At 42.6% G+C, this 21874-nt stretch overlaps 1 protein-coding gene across 1 annotated transcript in view; it reads right to left on the reverse strand.

The window, feature by feature from the left end:
- The window catches only part of LOC132407256 (uncharacterized), a 149608-nt gene that overhangs the window by 24091 nt on the left and 103643 nt on the right, over nt 1-21874 (reverse strand). The window contains exons 18-21 of the mRNA XM_059993517.1: nt 14523-14641; nt 11947-12165; nt 5729-5806; nt 5061-5309 (exon numbers count right to left, since the gene is read on the reverse strand). Coding sequence (XP_059849500.1) covers nt 5061-5309; nt 5729-5806; nt 11947-12165; nt 14523-14641 — 665 coding nt within the window. The remainder of the gene's footprint in view (nt 1-5060; nt 5310-5728; nt 5807-11946; nt 12166-14522; nt 14642-21874) is intronic.

A 21874-nucleotide genomic window follows, 5' to 3' on the forward strand; every position in this document is an offset into this window, starting at 1 on the left:
CTGGCAGGAGGATTTGCCAGTGCTACTTGGAAGGGTTCAGATTAGTCTAGTTGGGGGTGGGTCCCAAGTTAGAGCAAGCAAGTTCAGTAGACAGGACAGGCAGCAAGGAAAATCTGATGGGCTAATCTGTCACGCTGAAAGATGGTAGTCATAGCATAGAGGAGGACATGGTACTGGAAAATAACAGCTGTTACAGAAACATGATTGGGGAAATAGCAGGACTGGTAGTTCAATGTTCCAGATACAGATGCTACAGGTCTGATGGAGGTGGGGTAAGAGAGAAGAGGTTGCTTTTAGGAAATCATCTAGTGGTTGCTATTTGGTTATACAGGTGGAATTCTGAAATAAATGTGGTCACTGATGGTATTGATACCTCCCCCCCATTAATCACTGGAAATTAGGGGAGCCAACATGTAGGGAATCCACAGACAACTAAGAATAATAGGATTATTCTTCTAATAGATTATTATTCTAATAATAGGGAACGAAAGAAGGTGACTTGAATTTTCCTAATATTGACTAGATAGAATGGCATTTGTTAAGTGCTTTCTTAAGCAATGTGTAAAAAGAATCATGGGAGACAGGGCAACACTCAAACTATTGGGAAATGAGGCTGGGCAACTCACTGAAGTGTCAGTGGGGGAAGCACTTTAGGGACTAGTATCAATAATTCTAATTGTTTTAAAGTAGTTATGGAAGAGATGATATTAGTTCACAAGTTAAAATCCTAATAGTAGGGCAGGGCTAATTTTGACAGTGTTAGACAGGAACTTGCAAAGTTTGATTGGGTGAGGCTGCTTAGGGATGTGTGGCAAGGGGATGCCTTTAAAGGCAAGAAAGGTAGAGCTCAGGGTCAGTATATTCCAGTTAGAGTGAAGGGCAAGGTTGGCAGGATTGGGAAATCCCAGTTCACAAGGTATATTGGGGCTCTGGGCAGGAAAATGGAAGAGGAAGATATCAGGAAGGGGAATGCAAATAGTGGGAGTCAAGTGAGGAACATAAATGAAGTAGGAGTACACTTAATTGGAAAGCCAGGAGTGGAAATATAGGACATGAGGTAGCTTGGGAAGATAAGGTGAAAGAGAATCCTACAGGATTCTGAGCAAAAAAGTAGCTAGGGAAAGTATAAGACCCCCTAAGGATCAATATGACCATTTATATGTGGAGCTACAGGATAGGGGTGAAATGCTAAATCAGTACTTTTTGTTTGTATGTACCCTGGTGTTAGTAGAAGGTCAGGAATTCCGAGAATGGTGATATCTTGCCACATATCACAGTAAAAAAGAAGGTACAGCCTTAAAAACAAACAAAGCTAGGGGCGTAGATTTAAAGAGAGAGAGGAAAGATTTAAACTGTAGATAGGGAGGAGAGTATCTAGAATGAACTGTTAGAGGAAGTAGTAGAGCCGGTGGAATTACAATATACTGTATCTCATTCGGACAGGTGTAGAGGGATATGGGCCAAATGGAACTAGTTCAAGTAGGCATCGTGGTTGGCACAAACGAGTTGTGCTGAAGAGCCTTTTCTGTGTCTTATGACTGCTATTTGATTTCTGCTGTATTTTTGTCAGTTTTCTGTGAGGATGGGACTTGGAGGCACTGTGCTCTTCAAACCCCATTCTCTCCCCATGAAACGCTTCTGGATTTCAGGTGGAATCTGCAGGACTTGCCACTTTCCCTCCTCTTTCACGCAGCACAGAGGGTGGCGGAGACGGGAAATTCAGGCGCAGTGGGAAGGGGAGCGGGCCAAGCCCAGCCTTAGGCAGTCTGGGCGGACCGCAGCTGGGCAGGAGCCTTGAGCAAGTGCCCGTGCCCGAAAACACCTCTCCCCAATTACCTCTCTGAACCCAGGGCCAGAAGCAGCCCTGTAGCCATCGGAAGCACCACAACAAACCATATTGCATACGGTGACGTCTGGACAGGAGCCGCCCTCACACCCGGCGACGGCAACCGCCAAGTGACCCAGCCATGTGACGTCAATGTCACTATAGCTACACATACCTGACCAGCCTTAAGACTGCTTCAGCCCATCCTGTGCCGCCAGGTGACCCAACCACTCAGCCACGTGATTTAGCGTCACTAGGGCTGCACATGATTGGGCTTCCTTGGGGCTGTCCTGTCCGTCCTGCAGTACCGGCTAGACTTAACCAATCAAGGTTAGACAGTCCAGCACTTCTCCAGGAAACACCAATGTCCTTGAATGGAAAATGCTACAAAGAAAAAAGTAGAGGATATGGCCCAGTCCATCACCAGTAAAGCCCTCACCATCATTGATAACATCTACACCAAGTGTTGTTGCAGGAAAAAACAGCGTCCATCACCAGGAACCCCCACCACACAAGCCATGCTCTCTTCTCGCTGCTGCCATCAGGAAGAAGGCACAAGACCCTCAGGACTCCCACTACCAGGTTCAGGAACAGTTATTACCCCTCAGCCATCAGGTTCTTAAATCAAGGGAGACAACCCCACTTAATTCACTGAAATGTGCCTACAACCTATGCACTCACTATCAAAGACTCTTCATCTCGTGCCCTTGATATTTACTGCTTATTTATGTATTATTAATATTATTATTTCTTTCTTTTTGTATTTGCACAGTTTATCTTCTTTTGCACACTGGCTGTATACCCATTTGGTGGGGTATTTTATTGGTTCTATTATGGTTTATTGAGTATGCCCACAAGAAAATGAACCTCAGGGTTGTACAAACCCCATTTCCAGAAAAGTTGGGATATTTTCCAAAATGCAATAAAAACAAAAATCTGTAATATGTTAATTCACGTGAACCTTTATTTAACTGACAAAAGTACAAAGAAAAGATTTTCAATAGTTTTACTGACCAACTTAATTGTATTTTGTAAATATACACAAAATTAGAATTTGATGGCTGCAACACATTCAACAAAAGTTGGGACAGAGGCATGTTTACCATTGTGTTACATCACCTTTCTTTTTAATAACACTTTTTAATCGTTTTGGAACAGGATACTAATTGTAGTAGATTTGCAATTGGAAGTTTTGTCCATTCTTGCTTGATGTAAGACTTCAGCTGCTCAACAGTCCGTGGTCTCCATTGTCTGATTCTCCTCTTCATGATGCGCCACACATTTTCAATAGGAGATAGATCTGGACTGGCAGCAGGCCACACACACTCTGTGTCTACAAAGCCATGCTGTTGTAGCCCGTGCAGAATGTGGTCTGGCATTGTCCTGCTGAAATAAGCATGGACGTCCCGGGAAGAGATGTCACCTTGATGACAACATATGTCTCTCTATTTTCCTAATATATGCCTCAGTGTCAATGGTACCTTCACATACATGCAACTCACCCATGCCGTGGCCACTGATGCACCCCATACCATCACAGATGCTGGCTTTTGCACCTTTCGTTGATAACAATCAGGATGGTCGTTTTCATCTTTGGCACGGAGAACTTGACACCCATTTTTTTCTGAAAACTAGCTGAAATGTGGACTCATCTGACCACAGCACATGGATCCACAGTCTTTCGGTCCATCTGAGATGAGCTCGGGCCCAGAGAACTCGCCGGTGTTTCTGCATAGAGTTGATGTATGGCTTCCTCCTTGCATAATACAGTTTCAAGTTGCATTTCTGGATGCAGCGACGGACTGTGTTAAGTGACAATGGTTTTCTGAAGTACTCACAAGCACAGGTGGCTATAGTTGTCACAGTAGCATGACGGTTTCTTAGGCAGTGCCGCCTGAGGGCTTGAAGATCACACGGATTCAACAGTGGTTTCCGACCTTTACGCACTGAGATGTCTCTGAATTCTCTAAATCTTTTCACAATATTATGTACTGTAGATGTTGAAAGACCTAAATTCTCTGCAATCTTGCGTTGGGAAATGTTCCTTTTGAACTGACTAACAATTCTCTCACGAACTTTGGCACAAAGGGGTGAGCCACGACCCGTCCTTGCTTGCAAAGACTGAGCCTTTGATGGACGCTACTTTTATACCCAGTCATGATACCTCACCTGCTACCAATTAGCCTGTTTAATGTTGAGTCTTCCAAACCGGTGTTACTTGAATATTCTGAGCACTTTTCAATCTTATCTTAACTCTGTCCCAACTTTTGTTGAGTGTGTTGCAGCCATCAAATTCTAAATTTATTGCATTTTGGAAAATATCTCAACTTTTCTGGAAATGGGGTTTGTATATGATGACACAGATGTACTTTGATAATAAATTTACTTTGAACTTAAGTCAGACTGCTCTGGTCAATGCATATGGGGCTCAGTTGACCTCTTGAGATTTTGCACTTTAACGGGCAATGGACTTCATATGCAGACTGCCGATAATGGAAAGGCAGTGATATACAATGTTTCCAATAGTGTGTAAAAGTCAGCAACAGCTTCCTGAGTGAAGTGGAGATCGCTGGACTGAATCGTTCTCAACTGACTGGTAAAACTCCAATAATGCGGCGCACTCAGAACCAAGATGTTAAATTAGCCCATTTTCTAGATTATTCTATATTGTTTCCATCACGATAGTTTTGTTAACCTGGTGTCTGGGCCCAGTGAGTTGAAGGGGTGTTGGATAGCATCACCTCTTGGGCCAGATGATCTACCTTTGGTATTTCAGAATAGTGGATCATTAGAGTTTTGATATATTTGTACAAATATTACAGCATGCCTTTAATTGTTTTTCCATTAGTGTTGATGGTAGTGTTCAGGACATAAATCCAGGGGGATTCCGGAATAAGGTTGTTGGAGGGCTGACTACACTATGAATGGTGTGGGTATTTACTGTTCAGGTGCTAATTGAGTGAATATGCTGAGGGAACCCTCACTCATCTCCAATTCCATAACTTTTGGACAGGTGATTTTTTGATATTGATGGTAACAGTGGCCTAAACTATGTTTGTGTAGATTAGTTGTTTTGAAGATTTTACTTTACATAATTAGAAAAGGAACATTTTTTAGTTGAAAGAACGTGTGACTGGTATAGGAGTGAATGCCTTGATACTATAGGAGGAGTTCCCTTAAATTAAATTAGTAATTTTTTCAGTTGCCCAACAGGAAAAAGAGAACTGAATTGTACCTGACGTAGGTGCCAATGAGCCTGTCTTCGATGTGTCAGGTTTGCTTGCGTTCTCTCGGGGGGCTGACAGACCCTCATCCTCCTGCACCTTGCTCCCAGTGGGCAGGACATTTCTAGCAAAGTAGCCCGGATTGGTGATGTTACCCGCTGGGTCAAACTGAGCCACCACGATAGTGAGACTTTTACCATCAGATGCCAGGCCAACCCCCATCTCCTTGGACTCTCTCCAAACCAGCTGTGTGAAATGACCTGTGTGGAAACCACAGGAGGGTAATTCATAAAATTTAATTTGTATTTTCCATCCCCATGTTTTATTAACCAATACAGATGTGCTGAAATTAGACCCAATCTGGCCCCTCCACCGTTCTCCCCTTCCATCTATTCAGCTTGAAGTTGGTCATTTTTGGGAACAAAGTATCAGCAAAAACATGGGGAAACCAAATAATGCACAGTCAAATAACAGAACGTGCATGCCTTCAAAACCATCCCACTTTGATCCACCCTCACCCAAATGCACCCACATCATACTTTATAAGTAACTCTGAATTTCTCAGCACCTCCTGTACTGATGACCTGCCCCCATTATTACAGCATTTCCATTCAGATCATCATTTCTCCCATCAGTTGTACCAGAGCTGATTATGTTGGTTTCAGAGAAGGAGAATTACCACAATTCTTCTGAAATCCAGGAGAGCAGAAGTCATAATTCTTAATTTCATTGTACCACGAGTCAGCAACCTGTTGTCCTGAAAACAGAATCACAGGAAAACATTTAGGTCTCTCAAAAGAGAAGTAAAATCCATTTCAGATAAGGGGAAGTAGGCGAAGAATTTCAGGCTTTTATAATACACCATTATATATAGCTGTACAACGCGGAAACACTATGTCCTTGCTAACCATCTATACTGAACTCATTTACCAGCACTAAATCTGTAGCTGTACCTTCAAAGTGTAAAGAAAATTTATTATCGATATATGTATATGTTACCACGTACTACTTTGGCTTTCACTTCCTTGCAGGAGTTTACAAGGAAAAAAGAAATACAAAAGAATTTTTGAAAAATGAAGACTGACAATCAATATACCAAAGAAAACACACTGCAAATAAAAACAAATACAGTGAATTCTGCTTAATTGGGACAGCCGCTTATTTGGAACAACTCTTAAAAAAACAAACTAGTTGAGGAAATAGCCGGGATTCACTTCATTTATTTGTCACTTATGCATCTTAGCTGGGACAAGGAGACTTGCCAAATAGTTTCTAGCTAGCATTAGTCAGGTACACTTGTGCGGCTATTAAACACTTGTACTTCAAGCAAACAATTTCTGAAAATTGTCAGTTGCCTGGGTTTGCGTTCAGGAAGTAATAATTTTAGTCACTGATAGTTGACGAGAAATAAGCCTAAGACGGGTCGGTTTTGCTCAGTGCCAAGAGGATCACCATTGTCCTCCCCACCCCCTCACCTCCATTTGTGACATTTACAGGGAGTGCTGTATACAAAGGGCCCAATGCCTTGTTGAGAATTCCTACCATACATTCCATAATCTCTTAGACCCACTATGATCAGGAAGGAGGTACAGGAGCATCAGGACTCGGACTGCCAGACTGGGTAACAGCTACTTCCCACAGGCGGTGAGTCTCATAAATACCCTGGCACCACCAACGTCTCATCACTAGGACAGTGAGCTGTTCACTGTTTACTTGTACTACACACTGCAGGCACTTCAAATTATATTCTATTAAACTTATTTGGGGTAATGTTTTATGTGCTGAGTGTGTTACATGTTTTGTGGGTGTACAGTGGTCCAGAGAAACATTTTGTTTAGTTGTATATAGGTACAGTTAGATGAGAATGAATTTGAGCTTATCCTTTCTAAACAGACTGAACAGGTTGGGTCTGTATTGTTAGAAACATAGGATTCTAAGTAGCCTTGACAGGATGGAAACATGAGACGTTATCACATGTGGGAATCTCAGATAAGTGGCAACTCATTAAAAACAGAAATATAGTACTTCTTTTCACAGTGGGTGGGGAATTCTTGGAACTCTTATGTTGTGGAGATTACATCATAAGTATTTCAAGTAGAGGTAGTTAAATATTTGAAAGATCGGAGTATTCAGGGCTGTGGGGAGTTGGCATAGAGGAGCTGAGGCCAGGACTAGATCAGCCATGATCATGTTGAGTGGTGGGTCAGGCTTGAGGGACTAGGAGGTCTTGCTCTTATTTCCTTCTTGTATATTTTCTCTGCCATTAGCCATGATGAACATTATCCTGTAGTCTACAGTTTCCTCCTTCCTGTGGACAACACCACTAATTTTCATGTTCATTATACTTTCTACATCCATATCCAAATCGTTAATTTGCAAGCTGTCACCAGTTTACCAATGCATGATGTACAGATAAACACATGTTTGAGTGAACTCTGATAGTAAGCTTCAAAGTCTGACATTCGTACATGTGTTCAATCCTATGAATGGCTGAACTAGTTTTTGTCTCTCCATGTTTAGTACTTGTTCTCTCTTAGCGTGTGTATGACATCATTCATCACAATACTGCGGAGGTATGGTTACCGTGCTGACTGATTTTCTTTTTGACTCACAGACAAAATTCTAGGAGTTCCTGTAAAAATGGAACTTGTGTATTACCACCCCCCCATCCTCATCACATTCTACTGGGGTTGTATCGAGAGCATCCTGAGCAGCTGCATCACTGCCTGGTTCGGAAATTGCACCATCTCGGATTGCAAGTGATGCACCATCAGTAACTCACTCTGAGATGTAAGGTGAGATATTGGCTTTTATTGACTGGAAGAAGGAACAAGCAGTGAGTGACCACCATACTACATCCTGGAGACTGAGAGGCCGGGCTGAGGCCTTGATCGCCTTTATACAGGGGTCTGTGGGAGGAGCCACAGGAGCAGTCAGCAGGGGGCATGTCCAGACGGGTATATGTAGTTCACCACAGCAAGACCCTGCAGCAGATAGTGAGGTCAGCTGAGAGTATCATTGGAGTCTCTCTTCCCGCCATCATGGACACTTACATCCACAAAGGAAACAACATTATGAAGGACCCCATGCACCCCTCATACAATCTCCCTCCCTCCTGCCGTCTGGGAAAAGGCTCTGAAGCATTTGGGCCAGACTATGTAACAGTTTCTTCCCCCAAGCTATCAGATTCCTCAATACCCGAAGCCTGGACTGACACCGTTGCCCTATTGTTCTGTTTATTATTTATTATAATGCCTGCACTGTTTTTGTGCACTTTATGCAGTCCTGTGTAGGTCTATAGTCTACTGTAGCTTTCTCTGTTTTGTTTTTTGTTATGTAGTTCAGTCTAGTTTTTGTACTGTGTCATGTAACACCATGGTCCTGAAAAATGTTGCCTCATTTTTACTAAGTACCGTACCAGCAGTTATGGTCGAAATGACAATAAAAGTGACTTGACTTGACTTAAATACAGCAAACAGTATGGAACCCAGCACCAGTCCCTGTGGTGCATCAATGGTCACAGGTATCCAATCAGCACTGCACCTTCTGCTTCCTGTAACCAAGCAACTTTAGATTCTACTTGCCATTTTGCTTGAATCCCATTTTGGACCAGTTTTCCATATGGGACTTTGTTTGGAAGTCCACGTGGACTACATCAACTGTATTAGTTTGTTACAGCTTCAGAGTAGTAAATCAGATTGGTTAGATAGGTTTGCACCCTTAACAAAGCCATGCTGTCTCTTTTCGTTGCTAGCAGGCAGGAGGTACAGAAGCCTGAAGCCCCACACCACCAGGTTCTTGTATGAACTTGCTTAACCATAATCCTACCACAGCAATGGAACACTATGGACTATCTCTTGGGTGACCATGGACTTGTCTCTGATTGAGCTTTTTAGCACTAATTTATTATTTTACTGTCTTTTCTTCACTGCCTTGTATAATTTATATTCTGTGCGGTCTGAATTTACGTGCCTATGATGCTGCTGCAAGCAAGCTCTTCAGAGTACCTGTACCTCATTGTAGTTTGCACATGACAATAAACAACAACTTGATATGTTTAATCCCTGCCTTTCCCAGGTAAATTAATCTTCTCCTTCTGAGTTTTCAATAATTTCCCTAAGACTGGCATTAGACTCTCAGATCTGTAATTACCTGGCTTTCTACCACTGCTCCTTGAATAGAAATACCACATTTTCTGCCCTTCAATCATCTGGAACCACTTGTAGCAAGAAGAAATTTAGAAATCTTTGTGGGGCTCCAGAAATCACCTCCCCCTGACCACTATAGGGGTTCCAAAGAAAGAAATCTACTACCTATACTTCTAATGATTACATGTTCTACAATTTCACTTCCTCCCACCCTGCATTTTCTAACCACAATGGCTTTCATGAATATAGATGAGAAGTTTGCATTTAAGACCTTGCTTATGTATATAGTCCATGCACAAATTACCATTTTGGCCCCTGTGGGCTCTACTCCATCAGGTCCATAATAATAGCTGGTGAAGTGTATTTGATCAATCATGTGATGAACCGGTTGGGCCTCCAATGCATGGGCACAGGTTTTAAAATGCCCATGTTTTCGTTTCGGCAGGCCTGGTTTGTAGCTCCTACGCTGTAAGTTGCCCAGCATGTACCTTTATCAACATGACTCAGTAAAAACTAATTAATACAATTTGTTTGTCAGTCTTGCTCAGCATAAATGTAGCAACAAGTGTACAATAGCCATTTCATATGAAAGGGATTTCTGCACTGGTAGTTTCTATTTGAGGCTAATTTGGGACTGCCACAGGTTAGCTAGGAGTTGCTCGGTGGGTGGCTGGAGAGTATGGGAGCTAATATCCATTATCTACCTTTTTCCAAAGAAAAAGTGCTTCTGAAAAGATTTGGGGTCTTAGTTGTATTTATACTATACTTTGAATTTTGAACTTTATCCCTCAGTGTGCTATTCCCATTTTAAAATTTCTTTTTCTCTTTAATGATTAATATTCCACTCTATCTTTTTCTTGATAATGCAATTTCATAGCCTCTCATTGTATTCCTGTTTCTCTGATTTCTTAGTCCCTTCTCAGTATGACATAGGCAGCCTTCAAGTCGAAATACTAATATATGCTGCTTCCCTTGCCCTCAAATTATCATGTATTCAGCCATGGAACCTTATTTGTACCTTAACAAAATATACTTTTCCTGCACTTTGTTGAATAGGTTGAATCTGTTAAATATTTCCCATTTTCGTTCACTAAAATTTTGCCCATTTTAGTTTCCCAAGTTTTGTTCCAAACTCCTAAAAATCTTAATTTACTCACCTGCCTTCTTTCATCTTAAATATTATGATTTTTGCTGTTTAAAAGGTTATTTTTATGCGTTTTTTCTTTGGTCCTTCGCCCATTAACGGAGGCAGCAGAATCAAAATCAGTTTTATTATCACTGATACATGATCTGAAGTGTGTTGTTTTGTGGCCGAAGTACAGTGCAAAGGCATAACATTTATGAAGTACAAAAACAGTGTAACAAACAAGGAAGAACGTGGTACTGTTCATGGATCATTCAGAAATTTGATGCCGAATGAGTCCTCCTCCCTTGTTGGCTCTAGCTACATTATCAGCTTAATCAACACTGTTGGTGATAAATCTTTATTATCTTTTATCTTTATGCATTTCAATTCTATTTTTATCTTCCTTAATGCTATGCCCTTTTTTTCTATAGCCACTGAAATATTCCCAATAAGAGCAACTCGGTTTCTTATTTCTTTTCTGTTTTATAGCTATATAATGCCTCAGAATGTGTAATTCCCAGTCTTCAGCAAGCTGTACTAAGTCTGATCCATCCCAAAGCATGTTTGCTTACAAATCCCCTGTTGTAATTAAGACACTCTGTGCATTGGCAGCTCTGACAATGACAATTTTGAGTTGTTTATCCTTCACCCACTCTGAAGTAGCGTGAGAAGTCAGATAATTATGTGGAGCAGTGATGGACTGGATAGTCTGGTTAGTACAGTAATCGTCCATGAAAATAAACCGAATATTTACACTGGGACTAGACAGAGAGTTCCGAGTTCTGAGCATTGTGGATGGCGTGTGTGACATGGTGGGTTGTGGCCAACAATATATAATTTCATTCTAGCAGTTTATCTTAGAGAAAATCTGTAGCAGGAGTTTCTGTTGGACTTGTGGCGTTCAGGACAGATAACAGACAGTCACCTGAAAAGTTACTTTCTCGTGTCCAAACCTAGCATTACTTCTCATACTTATTTTCAAATCCCTTCCTCGCCATTCGTGAATACTGCAATTTCCTGCAGGTCTACGATTTACTATGATTTAGCTCCAATTCTGGCTTTTTGAGAATTCCCTTATATTAACCACTTAAGGTGACCATACTTTAGTTGTTTAAGCTCCAAGTTCTGAAATATCCTTCTTAACCTTTATCACCTCTCATTCCTCTACAAAGTTATTTTCTAAAAGTTCCCTCAAAGCTTTTGTTCATCTGTTTCAATGCTTATTATTTTGTGTGCCAGACTCTGCCAGAGCCTTGGCGACCACTTTTTTCAAAGTGGTTGTCTTGGAGGAAAGATTCTGTGAGTGGTCTCCCAGGTCCTTCTCACAGTACAGTGTTTTCTTTTTTACAAGGCCGAGTTGCAAGCTCGACACTCAACCCAGCACGGATGGAAAGCGTGTCTGGGAGCAGCCCGACTGGATTTGAACTCCGGTCCGGCGCTGATGTCACTGCGCCATCACTGCACAATTCTTCTTACTTTGGCAAATTTTATTTGGTCATCTTCCCATGATGACCAATGTAGTTACTTTTCCCAGACATAGTCTAAGGCACTTCGTAAAAATTGAAGTTGTTGTGTAGTATCCTGTGGTCAACCAGGAAAAAGGGTGTTAATGAAATATCATACCTGTCACCTCCTGCCTGACTGTGCTCTGCTGACACCAGATATTCTCCCCATGCGATGTGTCGCTGTGCTGTAGTGTCCTGGAGGATACCAGATGTTTTGCCCATTTAGTAGCCTTTTCACTGATAACTGGGTTCAGGGTTAATGGTTTTGCTCCATGCTTCTTCCGGTATTCATTCACAGATTTCAGCAACTGCGAGGCAAAGTTACCAGAATCTTTACCTGGAACGAATGGAGATCTGTGAGACACGGAAGGTCAGTATCATGATGAAACTCGAAAAGGCTTTTTCTCCCTTGTCATACTGAACCAGTATTATGTTTGATACCATTCAGTGGTGTGAGACCATTTCTTAGGTGTTGTTTATGACTCTAGTGAAGAGTTGAAGGATGGCCTATAGCCTAGAGGTCAGGGGCAGAAACAGTTTGAGAATAAGTCGTTTCGCGGGGTTCACTCAAGCTATTTAATTGGATGTGATATATACTATATATGAGAATTGTGTGTATGACGTGTGACAAACAAACAATATGATATATGACAAGCAAATCCATACAGTTAAAGGCAATGTTGACCTTGAAAGAAGGAAACATGAATTTACATTGCCTTCAGTCCATTCACTGGAATCCTGTCAAAGTGTGGTCACTGCTTTAATGTGGGAAATTAAACTAAATTGATCAAAGTCATCTCTAGCCCGTAACTGAGTGTAGTAACTGATTGTGCTTCACTGCTCTCACCTTTCAGGAGATGGTCAGAATCCCAATTTTCTCTGCACACTGGAACTCCAATGTACCTGTGAACATTTTGCCAGAGTCATGATTGCTGTTCTGATTTGTGCCTACATAAGAACTTGTGGAAGAAGATCAATCACAGGGTCTCTATTTCTCAGAAGACTTACACCCCGCAGTGCACGTCAGGAAAATGTTTCTTCAGGATCATTGTTGATAATCAGTAATTAGATAAAGGTTTGACAGGTTGGGGGTGAAACTGGTGATTGGCGGAATTCAAAATTGAGGGATTGGCATTGATTGCCTTTTTTTTTGCTCAGTCCTAATGAAACAATTGAGCTGATAACAAGATGTGTTGTGTAACGGGCAGCAATATCAATGCCAGCTACTTTCTGTTCCCCATGTGTGTGTTTTCACCCCTTTATTCACGTTATCAACACAATGATGCTGTGTTCAGTTCTTCTGGTGTCTATCTGAGTGGGTCTTTGTTGTGTTTTAGTGGAAGCCTGTTGGGGAAGTTGCTCACCAGGCTAATATCATTTTATGGAACAGCACCACAGTTTGGAAAGAGTAGACCATATTCTGAGGTTTCCTACTGTCCAGGCGTATTTGGAAAACTGGCATCCATCTCCAAACATCATTGCGATAAAAGCATCAAAGGAAATGTCAAAGTTAGTTTTAATTTTCTTTAAAAGATTATATCCATTGGTTGTAAAACATCTATGGAAAATTACTGAATGATCTATGATGGGAGTGTGTAAAGATATAACTGGAGATCTTGTGAGGACTTTCTCAACAAGAACTGGGAGCTCCAGCACTCAGTCTTAACACATAAGAGATATGCATAAACATTTCTGTATTTTCTCAGTGTGTTCCTGTCAATCTGCATTGCAAGCTTCACTTCTACCTGTGTCTATTCTCATGTCAATCGAACTTTACTTGGGAACTCCAGGGGCTACCTAATCTAATTCCTAGCTTGTTTTGCTGGGTTACTGCCCTGTGTTAATTACAAAATGGAGCTCAACTTTAACCAGTCCTAGCTGGGGTGGGATATGAATGCCCAGTTTACAGATCCTCGATGTTGTAACATCTGAGCTTCTATTGCCCACTGAGAGCAGCTAAATGTTGCGGAGAACTTTCCAACAGGAGAAGCAGAACATGTCACTGAGTTCCAAATAGAGATTTAAGGACCGAGGAAGCAGATAGAGCTTGGAACCATTCTGCGGCACCACAGCCTTGCAAGAGAAAAATATGCATGTTGTGACAGAGCCTTTTCTATCTTCAGACCTGGTGCAGCCCCATGGCAAAATGTGGCTATCCCATTCATACATCACGTAAAACTGTCTTCAGATGCCATTGATGTTAAAGGGAGTTAACAAGTTCTGACCTGCTTTGGGAGGATATTTTATCCAACAACTCCAAACATGGCCATTATAAACTGGGAATACAGAAGAAAATGCCAGAAGAATCTAGGAAGTCAGGCAGCATCTCTGGAGGGAAATAAATGGCCAATGTTTCATGATGAGATGCTTCATCAGGACCCCTTACCAGACCCCTCATGCTGAGTTCCTCAAGTATTTTGTGTGTGTTGGCCAGGATTTTCAGCATCTGCAAGCTCTCTTGTATCTATGTCATTGTGGGAATGGTTGGAATGAGAATGGATAAATAATCCTGCACTCAATTACTACCCTCTTTAGTCTCTACAGGCCAGAAGGGTTAATCTCTGGGAGACCTAGTTAAGGGTACCAGGCTGTTAGAGGTATGTCTGGAGTCTAAAGATCCTTTCCTTGGGCTGACCCTATCATCACCTTGTTGTCAATTAGCAGAATAGTTTAAACAAAATATCCCAGCGTTACCAGTTGGTTTGTTCTGAGCCATGATGATTAGTCTGTTGTCATCAGTTGCCTGGCCAACCCTGATCCGTTTGGAGTGTCTCCAGACACACTGTGTGAAATGACTGGCAGGAGAACAGCACCTGGGTGGACAACAAAGAACAGAGGTGACGATGCCCATCACTGGATCTCCATCCCTTAAATCTTCTGATCTGATAATCATCACTGTGAAATGTTTTGGCATTCTTTGCTTCCTGCACAATTATTTCTGAACTAATTGTGTAAAGAAGCTTCCTGCAGTATGCAATATGGTGAAGTGTGGTTGACATTAAATAAATTTGTAATAAGATACCAATATTAATGGACATTTAATTAACATATTGATTTCTATAAACATGAGTGTAAAATGGTGCATTTTTATTGGAGTAATGAATATAGATAAAGCAGCAGAGTGGAGAGATCTGGGATAACAGATAATCATCTAAAGTGATGGTAAGTTTATATCCTGTACCTCCTCAGAATGTTGGACAGATGTTTGGGAGAAACTCATTGACTGCTTGCCACTCAGATTAAGCCCTCTGCTCAGCTACTTTTCTCCATTCCTCTAGCCTAACAGTCCAAATTTCCAGCAGACTAGAGTAGCAGAACAGTACTGACTGTTTCAGAGCAAACACGAGGAAATCTGCAGATGCTGGAAATTCAAACAACACACACAAAATGCTGGTGGAACACAGCAGGCCAGGCAGCATCTAGAGGGGGAAGCGCTGTCGACGTTTCGGGCCGAGATAGATTACTATCTTTCCTGTTGGTTAGTCCTGACGAAGGGTCTCGGCCCAAAACATCGACAGCGCTTCCCCCTCTAGACGCTGCCTGGCCTGTTGTGTTCCCCCAGCATTTTGTGTGTGCTGACTGTTTCAGTCATGGATTCCCCATTGCCGCTGGTGCACATGGGATACTGTATGTTTTCAGATTTGGCAGATTGTTGGGGAGAGAGAGTCAGCAGCCTGGACAAACTAGCCTAAGAGTTGGGGGCTGTAAGTTCTACAGTGACAGGGCTATCTTGCAACATGAAGACTTGTGATCAAGTATGGCTGGGATGTAAGGGTACTGGGGCTTCCACTGTGATCTCTGGAGAGCGTTGGGGTTTTTGGGTGGGCAATAAAGAATGGTAGATCAGAGTTTAAGGAGGTGTGGGTTAGGGTCAAAGTGTTGGAAAAGTGGGGAGGAGGGTAGAGAAAATTTCAAAGGCTGGTAAAGCAACCAGCCCACTCTTCACACATTTAAATCTTTTACTGGTTGATGCATCTCAGCTTGTTGAATGCTTTTCTGCTTTTATTCCATTTCTTAAACATGGTTGTTCTAATAGTGAACAAAGTTTAAAGTAAATCTCTTATCAAAGTACATATATGTCACCATACCCAACCCTGAGATTCCTTTTCTTACTGGCATACTCAATAAATCCTATAACCATAGTAGAATCAATGAAACACTTACCAACAGGGTGAACAACTAACATGCAAGTACAAAAAGTAAGTAAAAGTAGTAATAAGTAAACAATAAATATCGAGAACATGAGATGAAGAGTTTTTGAAAGTGAGTCCATAGGTTCGAAGTGAAGTTGAGTGAAGTTATCCCCTCTGGTTCAAGAGCCTAATGGTTGAGGGGTAATAACTGTTCCTGAACATGGTGGAGTGGGTCCTGAGGCACCTTCTTCCTAATGGCAACAGCCTGAAGAAAGCATGACCTGAGTGGTGGGGGTCCCTGATGACCGATGCTGATTCCTTGCGATAAAGCTCTGTGTAGATGTGCTCAGTGGTGGGGAGGGCTTTACATGTGATGGACTGGGCTGTATCCTCTACTTTTCATAGGATTTTCTGTTCAAGGGCATTGGTGCTTTCATACCAGGTCCCCTGAAATGATAACACCGAGGAATTTAAAGTTACTGACCCTCTCCACCACTGACCCCCTGATAAGGACTGACAGACAGACCTCTGGTTTCCTTCTCCTGAAGTCAATACTCAATTCCTTAGTCTTGCTGACATTGAGTAAGAGGTTGCAGTTGTGGCACCACTCAGCCAGATTTTCAGTCTCCCTCACATCAGCCGATTCTTCACCACCTTTGATGTTGCCGACGACAGTGGTATCATCAGCAAGCTTGAATGTGGTATCAGAGTTGTGGTTAGCCACACAGTCATAAGTGTAAAGCGAATACAGCAGGGGGCTAAGCACACTGCCTTGTGTTGCACCTGTGCTGACGGAGATTGTGGAGGAGATGTTTTTACCAATCTAAATTGACTGGGGTCTGCAAGTGAGGAAATCGAGGATTCAATTGCACAAGGAGGTATTGAGGGCCAGGGTCATGAAGCTTATTGATTAGTTTTGAGGGGATGGTGGTATTGAATGTCGAGCTGTAGTTAATAAAGAACATCCTGATGTATGCATTTTTGCTGCCCAGGTGTTCCAGGGTTGAGTGAAGAGACAATGAAGTGCCATCTGCTGTGGACCTGTTGTGACAGTAGGCAGACGGGAGCAGATTCAAGTTGCTGCTCATGCAGGAGTAGATGTGTTTCATTACCAACCTTTAAAAACACTTCATCACTATGGGTGTAAGCGCTACTGAATGATAGTCATTGAGGTAGGTTATCACGTTTTTCTTGGACACCCGTATAAATGAAGCCTGTTTAAAGCAGGTGGCTTTTAAAAGACAGCCAAAGTGGGAGGTTAAAGATGTTGGTGAACATTCCAGCCTGTTGATCAACACAGGTCTTTAGCACTCGGCAAGGTACCCCATATGAGCCAGATGCTTTCTGTGGGTTCACCCTCCTGAAGAATGCTCTCATGTCAGTGTCAGAGACCGAAGCCACAGGATCATCGGCTTTGGGAGTTCATGATGGATCCTCCATGCTTTGATGGTCGAGCTCATGTGGAAGTGAAGTCCTGTTGTCACCTATGTCACAACATTGGCGGGTTGCGGATGTTGTTCCCTTCTTAAAGAAAGGGAGTAGAGATTGCCCAGGTCATTATAGACCAGTGAGTCTTACTTCAGTGGTTGGTAAGTTGATGGAGAAGATCCTGAGAGGCAGGATTTATGAACATTTTGAGAGGCATAATGTGATTAGGAATAGTCAGCATGGCTTTTGTCAAAGGCAGTTCATGCCTTACGAGCCTGATTGAATTTTTTGAGGATGTGACTAAACACATTCATGAAGGTAGAGCAGTAGATTAGGTGTATATGGATTTCAGCAAGGCATTTGATAAGGTACTCCATGCAAGGCTTATTAAGAAAGTAAGGAGGCATGGGGTCCAAGGGGACCTTGCTTTGTGGATCCAGAATTGGCTTGCTCACAGAAGGCAAAGAGTAGTTATAGACAGGTCATATTCTGCATGTAGGTCGGTGACCAGTGGTGTGCTTCATGGATCTGATCTGGGACACCTTCTCTTTGTGATTTTTATAAATGACATAGATGAGGAAGTGGAAGGATGGGTTAGTAAATTTGCTAGTGACACAAAAGTTGGAGGTGTTGTGGATAGTGTGGAGGGCTGTCAGAGGTTACAGCGGGACATTGATAGGATGCAAAACTGGGCTGAGAAGTGGCAGATGGAGTTCAACCTAGATATGTGTGAGGTGGTTCAGTTTGTTAGGTCAAATATAGAGGCAGAATATAATATTAATGGTAAGATTCTTGGCAGCATCAAGGATCAGAAGGATATTGGGGTCTGAGTCCATAGGACACTCAAAGTTGCTGCATAGGTTGACTTTGTGGTTTTGAAGGCTTATGGTACATTGGCCTTCATCAACTGTGGGATTGAGTTTAAGAGCTGAGAGGTAATGTTACAACTGTATAGGACTTTGGTCAGACCCCACTTGGAGTACTGTGTTCAGTTCTGGTCACCTCAATACAGGAAGGATGTGGGAACTATAGAAAGGGTGCAGAGGAGATTTACAAGGATGTTGCTTGGATTGAGGAGCATGCCTTATGAGAATAGGTTGAGTGAACTCGACCTTTTCTCCTTGGAGTACTGTGCTCAGTTCTGGTCACCTCACTACAGGAAGGATGTGGGAACTATAGAAAGGGTGCAGAGGAGATTTACAAGGATGTTGCTTGGATTGGGGAGCATGCCTTATGAGAATAGGTTGAGTGAACTCGACCTTTTCTCCTTGGAGCGCTGTGCTCAGTTCTGGTCACCTCACTACAGGAAGGATGTGGGAACTATAGAAAGGGTGCAGAGGAGATTTACAAGGATGTTGCTTGGATTGGGGAGCATGCCTTATGAGAATAGGTTGAGTTCTCCTTGGAGCGCTGGAGCATGAGACGCATTGATCATGTGGATAGTCAGAGGCTTTTGCCCAGGGCTGAAATGGCTAACATGAGAGGGCACAGTTTAAAGGTGTTTGGAAGTAGATACAGAGAAGATATCAGGGGTAAGATTTTTATGCAGAGAGTGTAAGTACGTGGAACGGGCTGCCGGCAACAACGGTGGAGGCAGATACAGAAGGGTCTTTTAAGAGACTCCTGGATAGGTACATGGAGCTCAGAAAAATAGAGGGCTATGGGAACCCTAGATAATTTCAAAAGTAAGTACCTGTTCGGCACAGCATTGTGGGCTGAAGGGCCTGTATTGTGCTGTAGGTTTTCTATGTTTCTATGTTTTCACTTTGCCAGAACGGATAGGGTTCAGGCCCTGCCACAGCTGTTGAGCGTTCTTCATTGATGCAAGTTTCATCTGGAATTGCCACTTGAGCCGTGAGATGGCTTTCTGGAGATCATCCCTGGACCTCTCATAACTTTCCTTGTCACCAAACTTGATTGCCTCTGATCTGGCCCTCAAGCAGGTTGTGGCTCTCATGGTTAATCCAGGGCAACTGGCTGGGGAATACTGAATGATTATGTGGGGAAACGCTCACCTATGACTGTTTTTCAATAGTTCAGGACAACTATGGTGTACTTATTCAAATTATAGACAATAGACAATAGGTGCAGAAGTAGCCCATTCGGCCCTTTGAGCCTGCACCGCCATTTTGAGATCAAGGTTGATCATCTACTATCAATACCCGGTTCCTGCCTTGTCCCCATATCCCTTGATTTCCCTATTCATAAGATACCTATTCACAGATGAGTTCTTGAATCAGTCCGCTGACTCGAAACAATCCCATAGCTGCTCCTCTGCCTCCCGTGACCACATCTTTATTGTCCTAATCTCTGAAGCCTTGCCCTTTAGCCTCAACCTTTATGCAGTGTGGTGAACTATGTGCCTGTTGGGACACGCCCCTGCTGACTGTGGGAGGAGCCACAGGAGCAGTCAGCAGGGGCGTGTCCCAACAGGCCCCTGTATAAAGGAGACCTGCGGCCTGAAGATCGGCCTCAGTCTCCAGGACCTTGTATGATAGACACTCACTCCTGGTTCCTTCTTCCAGTCAATAAAAGCCGATATCTCGCCTACGTCTCAGTGTGAGTTATTGATGGTGCATCATGCAGGTAGTACAAGAACAGGCTGTGATAAGATTTCCCAAAGTATGGTCTGGGCATGGAACAGTAGGCATTCCTTATCTTAGTATAGCAGTGATCTAGAGGGGACCCCTGTTGCTACAGGTTATATGCTTGTGGTAATTGGGGAGAGATTTTTTTCAAATCCCTGACTGTTTTGAAATGCATCGGGGTGGACAGTTTCTTGTTTAGTGACAGCATCATGTAGTATCTTAAGTACCTGATTACAGTTGGCCAATGGTGATATGTCAGGAACACGAGGGAGAACTCTTGGTGAATAGAATGGTCGGCATTTGACAGTTAGGTGTTCAAGGTTGGGGGAACAAGAGTATGATAAAACTGCCACATTGGAGCACCACAGAGAGTTTATTGCGGACCACACACCTCCAATTTTGCCTTTTATGAATTAGCAATTTGATCCACCCGGTGTATTGAGAACTTTTCGGGTCTGACCAGTGTATCTGGCATACTCTGAGAAAGCCACATTTCAGTAAAGCACAGAACACAACAATTTCTCATTTCCCTTTGATACAGCAATCTTGCCCTTGGTCCTCAAATTCGTTCTCCAGTGACTGTATAAGATGCTGGGTAAAGGGGACCAAACTCCACGCAGGCAGCATCCAAGGTCAGGATTGAACACAGCTCATTGGCAGTGAATCTACCAGCTGTGCTACTGTGCCTCCCTTAATGAATGGTAAGGCCCTTGGGAGTACAGAGAAAAGAGGAACCTTGGTGTACTACTCCAAGTTCCCTGCAGGTGGCAGCACTGGCTGATGAAGGCAGACGGGATACTTCCTTCAGCAGCTGAGTTACAGAACTTAAGACTTCGGATATAATTTTATAAGACACTAATGAGGTCCTAGTTACAGGACAGTGTGCACGTCCGGTCTCTGCACTGTAGGAAGGAAGCGACTGCATTATAGAGGGTGCAGAGGAAATTCAAGGTGTTGTCTGGGATGAGTGTTTCAGTTACGGGGCGTGAATGTGAGGCTGTATTTGATTTCCTTGGAGTAAGCTAAGAAGGGACCTTAAGTATTTAATATTTCAGGAATATTTGAGTAATATTGTAAATATGTTGTTGATGAAGCAACCTTGTTCATTTAAAATAATTGATTATGCGTTCTATGTATAATTATGTGAATTGCATTTGTCATCATGCTACCATATGATAACGTGCGTGCCTTGCTTAATGCAAACCCAAAGTTAGACACAAATTTTAGTCTCTGATGTCTTCCTTTGAAGTGAATGGCAAAATAATTAAAATGGAATTGGACACTGATTTGGCTGTTTCAGTCATTCCACAAAATGAGTTTGAACGACATTTCATACTAAACAGAAGCCTGTAAATATCCAGCTGAGGACTTGTTCTGGAGAAAGGGTAACTCCTGTGGGAATGACATTTTTAACAGTGAAATACAACAACTATTGAGCCCCATTGAGCTTGTATGTGGTAAAAACATTATGGGGGTGTGAGTGGCTGAGATAACTGCAACTAGATAGACCATCCACCATTTCCTGCAAAGAAGCCAAATGAAAGTGAATTATGAAAGGTACTGGATGATGCCACAACCATCTCCATGCTGAACACCAGGAACTACTTAACAAACAAGAGAAAATCTGCAGATGCTGGAAATGTAAGCAACACACACAAAATGCTGGAGTAACTCAGTAGGCCGGACAGCAACTATGAAAAGCAGTCATCATTTCGGGCCGAGATGCTAAAATGGGTGGCCACAGCAAAAGCAGGATCTCCCAGTGGCTATCCATTTAATTTCACGTTCCACTCTCATTCCAAAATAGCTATCTGCGGCCTCCTCTACTGTCGCGATGAGGCCACACTCAGGTTGGAGAACAACACCTTATATTTCATCTGAGTAGCCTCCAACCGGA

This window comes from Hypanus sabinus, chromosome 18 (genome assembly GCF_030144855.1).
Source record: "Hypanus sabinus isolate sHypSab1 chromosome 18, sHypSab1.hap1, whole genome shotgun sequence".
In the NCBI taxonomy this organism is placed as follows: domain Eukaryota; kingdom Metazoa; phylum Chordata; class Chondrichthyes; order Myliobatiformes; family Dasyatidae; genus Hypanus; species Hypanus sabinus.